The 13,339-nt window shown below is 44.6% G+C and overlaps 1 protein-coding gene across 1 annotated transcript in view; it reads right to left on the reverse strand.

The window, feature by feature from the left end:
* Window positions 1-13,339, reverse strand: part of hipk2 (homeodomain interacting protein kinase 2) — a 270,628-nt gene that overhangs the window by 44,591 nt on the left and 212,698 nt on the right. The window contains 3 exon segments of the mRNA XM_068051058.1: window positions 414-598; window positions 2,846-2,932; window positions 9,991-10,110. Of these exon segments, the coding sequence (XP_067907159.1) occupies window positions 414-598; window positions 2,846-2,932; window positions 9,991-10,110 (392 nt within the window).

Consider the following 13,339-nt stretch of genomic DNA (forward strand, 5'->3'; position numbering starts at 1 on the left):
AAGAAGCTGGAACTGTTCGCCTTAGAGAAGAGAAGGTTAAGAGGAAATTTAATAGAGGTGTTCAAAATCATGAGAGGTCTGGACAGAGTAGGTAGAGAGAAATTGTTTCTATTGGTGGAAGAATCAAGGACCAGAGGACATTGATTTGAAGTGATTGGCAAAAAAACCAAAGGTAACATGAGGAAAAACTTTTTTATGCAGTGATTGATTAGGATCTGGAATGCACTGCCTGAGAGTGTGGTAGAGTCAGTCTCATCATGGCTTTCAAAAGGGAATTCGATAATTATATGAAGAGGAAAGATTTATAGGGCCACAGGGAAAATGCAAGGGAGTGGAACTAGCTGAGTTGTCACTTTGCAAGAGCTCAGATGTGGGAGAATTCAGGGAACCTGCCCTAGAAGGAGGGAACGTACTGTGTGCTATGAGGAAAATCTAGTAGGTGGGTCATCGTTACAAAGGGATGGCTCAACGTCTCAATCGGAGTAATTCTCTTGTCTGCATCAATGGTCAACATCTTCTTCAGCAGATCGATAAACTCCCGCCTGTCTGCCTTCTCTGCCAACATCTCACTTCCCTCCAAATCCGTGGTCATGTTCACCTGAAAGGGAAAAGCTGACATTAGGTGGGGAGTTATTTGTTCCACAGTTGAATGATGAAAACCTGAAATGGCAACAATCACAGCAGACATTCACATTCCTTGGTGCAGTCCCATGTGCAAGGTACAGCCCAGGATGGCAATGGAAGGGAAGCCCTGCAATTTTGCAACAAGAATGCAAAGTCTGTGTTAGGTAAAGGAAAGAAAAAAGGAGAGGCTAGCTTTCTGCACAAGCTTTTCTCTCTGTGTTCTCTACAGAGCTCAAACTTCTACTGAAGTACAGGTCCATGGGTGGCCCCAGCAGAACACGAGGTTACCCGTCTTCATCCTCATGTCTACAGCTAGGCAGTAGGCATTGCCATTTACCAGTAGATATATATCAACTATTTATCTTTACATCTTATCTATTATCTATCTACACAAATCTATATATATATCTATCTTTATAAATATCCAGATGTAGGTATATATATATATATATATATATATATGTTGTTAAAATAAGTGAGATTAACAGCACTTGCTGTTATTAATGTGCAAATGGTACAGCAACCTCAGGTGAGGGGCAGTTACACAGTTTAACAAGGATATCCAAAAGTTATTGTCTGACTTGCACTGATCCACCATTAGCTTCATGAAAACAGCATTTTGCTGTCTGCCTCACCATTGACAGGAACTGAATGGCATGAAGTTACTGTATTTACGAGCTAGATATGAACAAACCTTGCAAAGGAAAGTTGTCAATACCATTTTAATCATGAGATCAGCATTGATTACTGCCAATTAACTTCTCTGGCACTAAAAATTAACTATTACAAGTGGGGTGTGTCATTCCCTCAGGCATTAATTGTTGTTGGAGATTTTAAAAGTGCAAAATTTGAAATTTTAATTTTTTTAACGTTTTCTTTCTGTCTATTTTTCTCTATTTCTTAATCTAATATTTATTTATTTCTGTTATTTATCTTTCTGTACCTGGTTTGGCATAGAATTCACCCACTCTAATTTATTCTTCTCAGGCCTTGGACTATTAATTTCACAATCCTTCAAGCTGTTTGGTTAAGGAGATACACAGTTGCTTGTCCTGTTCACTCAGGTTCCAGATGCTCTGTTTCCCTCATTATCAACTTGCCACACAAAAAATGTAAAAACCTAAATGTGCAAGGAAAAGCACTAAGCAACCTACATAAGATGCTTTCTTCAGCGCACATTATGAAAAATTTTAACAGTCTCACTGCAATACTCACTCAATTTAACACAACAAACTCCAAAAGAGAAACTTGAATTGAAGACGTCCCCAAGTTTAGACAAAAACTGAAGTGTCTGACCCATGCCATCTCAGCACAGACAAGGTACAGAACTATAAGAGAATGTTCTAGGAACCCAAATGACAACTGTCTTTCTGACAAGTTTGTATTTTTAATCCAGGGAGGGGAAGAACAGGTTGTATTTGACAATCATGCTTATGGCTCCCCTTGCTCTGGGTCACATAGATCACACAGGTCTCAGGTTCAGTCTGCACTGAGGTCATGCTAGAATTTACTTCAGTTTTTCTCAATTTGAGAGGTGAGGGGGAGAAATTGGTCTAGAAGTGTATGAGTGTGTTTATGATTCTGTGCATATGTACATGTGTGCGTACGTGTGTGACTGTTTTTGTGTGTCTGTGTGAGCGTGGTTCTATATGTGCACATGTGTGCATGTGTACACGTGCCTGGGTCTGTGTGAATCCGCGTGTGTCTCTGTGAAAGAGTGTGGCTGTGTTGTGTGCGTACGTGTGTGGGTATGTTTGAATCTGTGTGCCTCTATGTGTGTGAGCATAGCTGTGTATGTGCACTTGTACATCACTGTGTGAGAGTGTGTCCGTGTGCGTGCATGTGCATTTCAGTGTGAGAGTATGGCTCTGTGTGTGTGTGTTTGTGTGTGTCTGTGCAAGTATTCATGTGTGAATCTGTATATGTCCTCGTGTGTAAGCTTGTGTGTGTGAGAGTATATGTGTGAATCTATGTATGTTTGTGTATAAGCATGCATGCATGCATAAGCATGTGTGTGCCTGTGCAAGTTGGGTGAGGACAGTTTAGCTATGATGCTGCAGACTCCCTGTGTTCAAATACCCTGCCGGCACTCACCACCAGGGCTCAGACATGGAAATGGTCCACTGGTGAGGTGCCTGAAGGCAGCTGGTGGCTGTAGAGTTGTAGTCCAGCAAGGAGAGCAAAGGAAGCGGAGCAAACTGCCCAAGAAAGACAATCGTACCTGTGCCATATCATCCAAACAGTTAAAAATGTACTTTCTTGCCTCCTTCGACTTGATCCCCATCTCTGTCTCGTGATCTTCCGGTGTCTGTAATTTTAAAAAGAGCACACTTTTTACTCAGCGGTTGACGCAATGCAGAGAGCATTGAGACAATTTGGTTCTCATAAATCCTGCTTGGCACCTTTAACTATAGTTGCGTTTCTGACACTAGACGTTGCCTCAGAAGTATAGCTGATGACTGACAGCTTTGGACACACCCACTGACTTTTCCCCGCACTTGTAAGACTGGCCTTGGCTCTCTCCTGTTGTTTAAAACAGACACTACCCATCAATCTTGGACTTTCTCAGATGCAAAGAAAGTGGCAGCCACATAAAGTACTCAAATTGTTGAACATCAACTACAAATTGTCCTCTTTTTCCATCAGCCCCTGCCCCATGTTAATTCTTGCTTGCCTAAGGGTTTGGACAAGTTCTAGTTAAAAGCAACAAAGGAATTTCTCAGAAGGGCTAACACATGCTGCTGTGCTAGAAGATTCTTTTAGACACGAGGCCCTAAAGCGGTAAATGTTTGTTTAAGTGCTGGGATGCGCCTGCTGTCATATAAAATATTATTGGGACAGCTGATTTTTATTTTCATCCTTTCCTGTAATTCTAAAGCAGAATAATGTATTTCCTGGCCTGGGAGGTCAGCCTGTCCCTGTACAACATCACGGCAAGTGGAAGAGTGAGATTTATACCATCAAAAAGATAACGATAAATCGCAGACCTGTTTAATCGCACATTGTTGCATTTAAGAAAGAGATTCAGCGAGGTAAATCACATTTTCTAAACTAAAAATGGAGTGATCAACTTGACGGGAGAGCTGAGTAAACTTTTAAGAAAGAAGCAACGGTAGACTAGCATTCATAACTTCAGCACGTCCCAAAGTGCTTTACAGCCAATTAAGTACTTTTAAAGTGTAGTCACTGTTATAATGTAGGGAAATGAAACATGAGTATTGCTGAAAACAGAGACATTTTGTTGAAGCTTTTCGTCTTGCACTCATCCGGACAATTCGCAAGAACACCAACGTAAGGGAAGCAACAAATTTAGACCACATGAGAAGAGAGTGCTGATTGGAACAGAGAGGGTTGATGATGGCAATACTGTTGATGTGGTGTACATGGACTTTCAAAAGGCGTTTGATACAGTGCCACACAACAGACTTGTGAGCAAACTTGTAGATCATGGAATAAAAGGGATGGTAGCAACATGGATACAAAATTGGCTGAGTGACAGGAAATAAAAGGTAGTAGTTAATGGATGTTTTTTTGGGCTGGAGGAAGGTTTGTATCTATTATCCCAGGGATCAGTGTTGGGACCCTTGCTTTTCCTGATATCTATTAATGACCTAGACCTTGGTGTACAGGGCACAATTTCAAAGTTTGCAGATGATACGAAACTTGAAAGCATTGTGAACTGTGAGGAGGATAGTGTAGAACTTTAAAAGGACATAGACAAGTTGGTGGAATGGGCAGACAGGTGGCAGATGAAGTTCAATTCAGAGAAATGTGAAGTGATTTGTTTTGGTAGGAAGACCATGGAGAGACAATAGAGAATAAAGGATATAATTCTAAAGTGGGTACAGGAGCAAAGAGACCTAAGTGTATATGTGCATAAATCATTGAAGGTGGCAGGACAGGTTGAGAAAACGGTTAATAAAGCATACAGTATCCTGGGCTTTATTAATAGGGGCATAGAGTACAAGAGCAAGGAAGTTATGTTGAAACAAAAACAAGAAATGCTGGATTCACTCAGCAGGTCTGGCAGCATCTGTGGAAAGAGAAGCAGAGTTAACGTTTCGGGTCAGTGACCCTTCTTCGGAACTGACAAATATTAAAAATGTCACAGGTTATAAACAAGTGAGGTGGGGGTTGGGCAAGAGATAACAAAGGAGAAGGTGCAGATTGGACCAGGCCGCATAGCTGACCAAAAGGTCACGGAGCAAAGGCAAAACAATATGTTAATGGTGTGTTGAAAGACAAAGCATTAGTACAGATTAGGTGTGAATATACTGAATATTGAACATCAGCAAGTGCAAACCTGAAGAAAAACAACCTGAAAAAAACAGTGGGTAAGCAAACTGAACAAACTAAGATGAAATGAAATAAATGCAAAAAAAGATTGTAAAAAATGTAAAAAGGAATGCAAAAAAAAAGGAAGAAAAAATAACTAAAAATGACTAAAAATGAAAGTAAAGTGGGGGGCTGTCATGCTCTGAAATTATTGAACTCAATGTTCAGTCCGGCAGGCTGTAGTGTGCCTAATCGGTAGATGAGATGCTGTTCCTCGAGCTTGCGTTGATGTTCACTGGAACACTGCAGCAATCCCAGGACAGAGATGTGAGCATGAGAGCAGGGGGGAGTGTTGAAATGGCAAGCAACCGGAAGCTCAGGGTCCTGCTTGCGGACTGAGCGGAGATGTTCCGCAAAGCGGTCACCCAGTCTGCGCTTGGTCTCCCCAATGTAGAGGAGACCACACTGTGAGCAGCGAATACAGTATACTACATTGAAAGAAGTACAAGTAAATCGCTGCTTCACCTGAAAGGAGTGTTTGGGGCCTGGGATAGTGAGGAGAGAGGAGGTAAATGGGCAGGTATTACACCTCCTGCGATTGCAAGGGAAGGTGCCCTGGGACGGGGACGAGGTGGTGGGGGTAATGGAGGAGTGGACCAGGGTGTCGCGGAGGGAACGATCCCTTCGGAATGCTGACAGGGGAAGGGAGGGGAAGATGCGACTGGTAGTGGCATCACGCTGGAGGTGGCGAAAATGGCGGAGGATGATCCTTTGGATATGGAGGCTGGTGGGATGAAAAGTGAGGACAAGGGGAACCCTGTCACGGTTCTGGGAGGGAGGGGAAGGGGTGAGGGTAGAGGTGCGGGGAATGGGTCGGACACGGTTGAGGGCCCTGTCAACCACAGTGGGGGGGAATCCTCGGTTGAGGAAAAAGGAGGTCATATCAGAAGCACCGTCATGGAAGGTAGCATCATCAGAGCAGATGCGTCGAAGACGGAGAAACTGGGAGAATGGAATGGAGTCCTTACAGGAGGTAGGGTGTGAAGAAGTGTAGTCGAGGTAGCTGTGGGAGTCAGTAGGGTTATAATGGATATTGGTAGACAACCTATCCCCAGAGATGGAGACAGAGAAGTCGAGGAAGGGAAGGGAAGTGTCAGAGATGGACTATGTAAAGGTGAGAGAAGGGTGGAAATTGGAAGCAAAGTTGATAAAGTTTTCTAGTTCGGGTCGGGAGCAGGAAACGGCACCGATACAGTCATCAATGTACCGGAAAAAGAGTTGGGGGAGGGGGCCTGAGTAGGACTGGAACAAAGAATGCTCGACATATCCCACAAAAAGACAGGCATAACTAGGACCCATGCGGGTACCCATAGCGACACCTTTTACTTGAAGGAAGTGCGTGGAGTTGAAGGAGAAGTTGTTCAATGTGAGAACACCCTACCTCCTGTAAGGACTCCATTCCATTCTCCCAGTTTCTCCGTCTCTGACGCATCTGCTCTGATGATGCTACCTTCCATGACGGTGCTTCTGATATGACCTCCTTTTTCGCCACCTCCAGCGTGATGCCACTACCAGTCGCATCTTCCCCTCCCTTCCCCTGTCAGCATTCCGAAGGGATCGTTCCCTCCGCGACACCCTGGTCCACTCCTCCATTACCCCCACCACCTCGTCCCCGTCCCAGGGCACCTTCCCTTGCAATCGCAGGAGGTGTAATACCTGCCCATTTACCTCCTCTCTCCTCACTATCCCAGGCCCCAAACACTCCTTTCAGGTGAAGCAGCGATTTACTTGTACTTCTTTCAATGTAGTATACTGTATTCGCTGCTCACAGTGTGGTCTCCTCTACATTGGGGAGACCAAGCGCAGACTGGGTGACCGCTTTGCGGAACATCTCCGCTCAGTCCGCAAGCAGGACCCTGAGCTTCCGGTTGCTTGCCATTTCAACACTCCCCCCTGCTCTCATGCTCACATCTCTGTCCTGGGATTGCTGCAGTGTTCCAGTGAACATCAACGCAAGCTCGAGGAACAGCATCTCATCTACCGATTAGGCACACTACAGCCTGCCGGACTGAACATTGAGTTCAATAATTTCAGAGCATGACAGCCCCCCACTTTACTTTCATTTTTAGTCATTTTTAATTATTTTTTCTTCCTTTTTTTTGCATTTCTTTTTACATTTTTTACAATCTTTTTTTGCATTTATTTCATTTCATCTTAGTTTGTTCAGTTTGCTTACCCACTGTTTTTTTCAGGTTGTTTTTCTTCAGGTTTGCACTTGCTGATGTTCAATATTCAGTATATTCACACCTAATCTGTACTAATGCTTTGTCTTTCAACACACCATTAACATATTGTTTGCCTTTGCTCCGTGACCTTTTGGTCAGCTATGCGGCCTGGTCCAATCTGCACCTTCTCCTTTGTTATCTCTTGCCCAACCCCCACCTCACTTGTTTTTAATCTGTGACTTTTCTAATATTTGTCAGTTCCGAAGAAGGGTCACTGACCCGAAACGTTAACTCTGCTTCTCTTTCCACAGATGCTGCCAGACCTGCTGAGTGAATCCAGCATTTCTTGTTTTTGTTTCAGATTTCCAGCATCCGCAGTATTTTGCTTTTATTTTAGAAGTTATGTTGAACTTGTATGAGACGCTAGTTCAGCCTCAGCTGGAGTATTGCATCCAATTCTGGGTACCGCACTTGAGGAAAGATGTGAGGGCATTGGAGAGAGTACAGAAGAGATTCACGAGAATGATTCCAGGGATGAGGAAATTCAGTTATGAAGATAGATTGGAGAAGTTGGGACTGTTTTCCTTGGAGAAGAGATGGCTGAGAGGTGATTTGATAGAGGTATTCAAAATCATGAGTGGGTCTGGACAGTGTAGATAGAGAGAAACTGTTCCCACTAGTGAAAGGATCGAGAATGAGAAGGCACAGATTTAAAGTATTTGGTAACAGAAGCAAAAGTGACATGAGGAAAAACGTTTACACGCAGCGAGTCGTTAAGGTCTGGAATGTGTTGCCTGAGAACATGGTGAAGGCAGGTTCAGTTGAAGTATTCAAAGGGGAATTAGATGAAAAGGAAGAATGTGCAGGGTTACGGGGAGAAGGCAGGGGAATGGAACTGAGGGAATTGCTCTTTCAGAGAGCCGGTGCGGACATGATGGGCCGAATGGCCTCCTTCTGCACTGTAACAATTCTGTGATCAGTTGGCAAGTGGACTCTGATTGGCCGAGGCATTGCTAGGGAGAATGCATCAGTTTATGGTGACTGACAGTTAACTGCCAAGCTTTGTTTGAAATTTAAACCAGGCAGCTTGACTCTGATTAGTCAAGGCATTGCCTTGAGGAATGAACCAGCAAATGGCTGTCACTTATTTTGTTTAGCTGAAACAGGTGCAATGTGTATACATGCTCTTTCTGTTTGCAAAGAACAGGGTCTTGTGTATTAATATATGTAGCTTCCAGTACACGCAAATGCGCCACACTGCGAGCCTGACTGACAATCTTAAATTGGTAATTACCTTAGGTAAGTGAGGCGGGGTCACCAGGGCCAGTCTGGAAGGGCCCGGCAAGGAGGGTCATAAAGCCCAGGGGAAGGGGGGGATCCTGGGAGGTGCATTGGTTCCTGGCTGGAGCCTTCTGTGGGCCACAGATTGCTCACAGAGCAGGGAAGCCCCCCCTCACCCTCTCCAAGCCCGAGGGAACGCACCTTGTTTTACAAGGTGCTCTTCCTGTGTGGTGGAGGCACTCACCCCACCGCTGGTTAGATCCCAGCGGCAGTGGGAAGAGGCCCTTACGTGGCAATTAATAGGCCACTTAAGGGCCTCGATTGGCCTTTGGACGGGAAGGCCATCGTCAGCCTATCCCGCACCTGGCAAACTTGCTTGGCAATGGGGCAGCGACAGGCCCTCTGCCCCCTGCCGCAATTCTATGGGCCCCCCACCTCTGACCTCATCTCGGGGGGCCCATAAAATCCAGCCTGTTAACTCTGTTTTTCTCTCTTCACAAATGCTGCCTGATCTGCTGAGTATTTCCAAAATTCTCTGTTTTTGTTTCAGATTTCCAGCAGTGTTTTGCTTTTGCACATGTGACAAAATTCATTCTTCCATAAACTTGGAAGCTATATATCATTCCAACAGCTTCACAGTGAGTAAATGTGCGCTGCTCCTAAACTACATAGATCAAAGTTCCCGATTTCAGCCTGACCAAGTTTATTTTTGGCCGGGAAACACTTGGCTTGCTAAAATTGGCGTCAGTGGCTCTAATCCAAGGATGGGAGGGGATGGGAAGTGGTGGGGAGGTGTGGGGATAGCAATTGCTCCTGATCACAGGATAGGCTAAGCTTGTTCCATAGTACGACCCTCATAATAAAATAGCCAGGCAATGCTCACCATCTAGGGTAACATATGAACTACCACTTGGGCAAGGCGCCAGGGCTAACTGGCACCCATAGCACAATAGCCTAGTGAGAATCAGTGCTTTCAAGTGGGGTGTGGGTTGGAGAGATTGGTGCATCAGACCATAGCATAAGAAGGCAGTTTGAATGCTGATGTCAGAAGGGGAAAGAGGAAGGAGGGGGTGGTGAGGGTGTGGGAACATGGATAAAGATAGTCAACAGATCTCACTGAAGATTCCTGCTGTGCATCAGCCTAGTCAGTCCCAAAGTCCACTTTAGGCTTGAGAGGATCGTAGTGACAACTGAATGTGTACCTCATAAAGGACACAATGGTTTCACCCAGTTCCAGGTGGTGTCCTTGGACTTCAACTCATATAGTGAGTCTTTTCTCTCAGCATTGCCACCAGCACCGAAAGAAGGGCAGGCGATTACACACAGGGAGGGAGGGAGGGACAGGAAACCAGAGCGAGAAAGTCATCCAAATGCTTGTGTTGTGCAACCAGCGGAGAAGGAACTGCCCAATGCTATAAGAGGTCCAAATGAGGCAGGCCAAGCTGCCTCCCTACATCATGTTAAGAGTGCGCGATACAGTGAAATGCAGTTGAATGGAAAGAAGTGAAATAGTGATGAAAACAGAAAAAAAAACATACATATAGGTCACCCTCACATACTACAAAAGTGGAAGAGAGAAAATCACCTTAAGCCTCCAAAGTGGATACGATGAATCTGGATCTCTGTTGAAGAATCGTGTTGTCTTTGTCCCTGCGCTTAACAAATACTCCGCTGGCAACCCTTGTGTTTGCGAAATGTAACGGATCTGAGAGAGAAAGAGAAAAGACAGCAGTGAGATAGACATCCATTATGGTGCAATCCCTCGTGTCTACCATGGAATTTTCACAAACCCTTCTTGTCTCAATATTGTACCTTCCTTTCTGAAAGGCATGATGCTTGTTGGGATACTGCTGTCCTGGTACCCTGCCATTACTATTCCTCATGTTTCAACAAAGTGAGGTTTGGCAGGGTGATTGATCATTGAGAGGATGGGTTTGATTACTTTGCTGGGATGACTGAGGACATCACACCTGTTGGACTATTTTCCTGTACTATTTTCTTCTCTTATTTTAAATACAGACATTAGTTGTAACAACTGCAGAATCAGGTCTTTGTCTGTAACGAGCTCATGTTACACAATCCAACATGAGTATTCAGTCTAATCATAAAATACAATTCCATATGATTATAGCATTCTTTATTATTGAGTTCATGATTCACTGTAAGAACTCAGGTACCACTCTGCATAATTCCAGCCTGATTACAGCAAATAGTGGCTTACCCAAAACATTTATAGAGTCATAGAGTTATACAGCACAGAAACAGGCCCTTCGGCCCAACGCGCCTGCGCCGACCATCAAGCACACATCTATTCTAATCCCATTTTCCAGCACTTGGCCCGTAGCCTTGTATGCTATGGCATTGCAAGTGCTCATCTAAATACTTCTTAAATGGTGTGAGGGTTCCTGCCTCTACCACCCCTTCAGGCAGTGTGTTCCAGATTCCAACCACACTCTGGGTGAAAACATTTTTCCTCAAAACCCCTATAAACCTCCTGCTCCTTACCTTAAATCTATGCCCCTGGTTATTGACCCCCTCCGCTAAGGGAAAAAGCTTCTTCCTATCTATCCTAATCAATGCCCTTCATAATCTTGTATACCTCAATCAGGTCCCCCATCAGCCTTCTCTGCTCCAAGGAAAACAACCCCAGCCTATCCAGTCTCTCTTCATAGCTGAAATGCTCCAGCCCACGCAACATCCTGGTGAATCTCCTCTGCACCCTCTCCAGTGCAATCACATCCTTCCTATAGTGTGGTGACCAGAACTGTACACAGTGCTCCAGCTGTGGCCTAACTAGCATTTTATACAACTCCATCATAACCTCCTTGCTCTTATATTCTATGCTGCGGCTAAGAAAGGCAAGTATTCCATATGCCTTCCTAACCACCTTATCTACCTGTGCTGCTGCCTTCAGTGATTTATGAACAAGTACACCAAGGTCCCTCTGACCCTCTGTACTTCCTAGGGTTCTACCATCCATTGTGTATGCCCTTGCCTTGTTAGTCCTCCAAAAGTGCATCACCTCACGCTTCTCAGGATTAAACTCCATCTGCCACTACTCCACCCATCTTACCAGCCCAACTATGTCATCCTGTAATCTAAGGCTTTCCTCTTCACTATTTATGACACCACCAATTTTCATGTCATCTGCGAACTTACTGATTATACCTCCTATATTCACGTCTAAATCATTAATGGACACTACAAACAGCAAGGGTCCCAGCACCGATCCCTGTAGTACACCACTGCTCACAGGTCCCTATTCGCAAAAACAACCCTTGACCATTACCCTCTGCCTCCTTCCACTAAGCCAATTTTGGATCCAATTTGCCAAATTGCCCTGGATCCCATGGGCTCTTACCTTCGTGACCAATCTCCTATGCGGGACCTTATCAAAAGCCTTACTGAAGTCCATGTAGACTACATCAACTGCTTTACCCTCATCTACACATCTAGTCACCTCCTCGAAAATTCAATCAAGTTTGTTAGACACGATCTCTCCCTGACAAAGCCATGCTGACGATCCCTGATTAATCCCTGCCTCTCCAAGTGGAGATTAATCCTGTCCCTCAGAATTTTTTCCAATAGTTTCCCAACCACTGATGTTAGACTCACTGGTCTATAATTACCTGGTTTATCCCGGATACCCTTCTTGAATAATGGTACCAGTCCTCTGGTACCTCTCCTGTGGCCAGAGACGATTTGAAAATTTGTGTCAGAGCCCCCGCTATCTCCTCCCTTGCCTCACATAGCAGCCTGGGAAACATCTCATCTCGGCCTGGGGATTTATCCACCTTTAAGCCAGTTAAAACAGCTAATACTTCCTCCCTTTTGATGCTAATTTGTTCAAGTATAACACAATCCCCGTCCCTGATATCTACACCTACATCGTCCTTCTTCAAAGTGAACACAAATGAAAAGTAATCATTTAAAACCTCACCTATCTCCTCCGGCTCCACACACAGATTGCCACTTTGGTCCTTCATGGGTCCTACTCTTTCCCTGATTATCCTCTTGCCCTTAATATACTTATAAAATGCCTTGGGATTTTCCTTTATCTTGTCTGCCAGTGTTTTTTCATGCCCCCTCTTCGCTCTCCTAATTACTTTTTTAAGTACCCCCCCCCCCACACACTTTCTATACTCCTCTAGGGCCTCCGCTGTTTTCAGTGCTCTGAATCTGCCATAAACCTCCTTTTTGTCCTTATCCAATCCTCTATATCCCTTGACATCCAGGGTTCCCTGGACTTGTTGGTCCTACTCTTTACCTTTACGGGAACATGTTGGGCCTGAACTCTCACTATTTCCTTTCTGAATGACTCCCACTGGTCTGATGTAGACTTTCCTACAAGAAGGTGCTCCCAGTCCACTTTGGCCAGATCCTGTTTTATCATATTGAAATCTGCCTTCCCCCAATTCAGTACTTTAATCTCTGCTCCCTCTATGTCCTTTTCCATAACTCCCTTAAATCTTACAGAGTTATGGTCACTATCCCCGAAATGCTCCCCCACTGCGACTTCTACCACTTGTCCGGCTTCATTCCCTAGGATTAGGTCCAGTACCGCTCCTCCTCTTGTATGACTCTCTCTGTGATGGCTCAGAAAGCTCTCCTGAATGTACTTCAAGAATTCCGCCCCCTTCAAGCCTTTTGGACTAATACTATCCCCTTTAATATTGGGGAAGTGGAAATCCACTACTATTATTACCCTATTATTTTTGCACCTCCCTGAGATTTGTCTACATATTTATTTATTTATTTAGAGATACAGCACTGAAACAGGCCCTTCGGCCCACAGAGTCTGTGCCGACCATCAATCACCCATTTATACTAATCCTACGTTAATCCCATTTTCCTACCACATCCCCACCTTCCCCTACCACCTACCTATACAAGGGGCAATTTATAATGGCCAATTTACCGATCAACCTGCAAGT

Source organism: Heterodontus francisci, chromosome 18 (genome assembly GCF_036365525.1).
Source record: "Heterodontus francisci isolate sHetFra1 chromosome 18, sHetFra1.hap1, whole genome shotgun sequence".
Classification (NCBI taxonomy): domain Eukaryota; kingdom Metazoa; phylum Chordata; class Chondrichthyes; order Heterodontiformes; family Heterodontidae; genus Heterodontus; species Heterodontus francisci.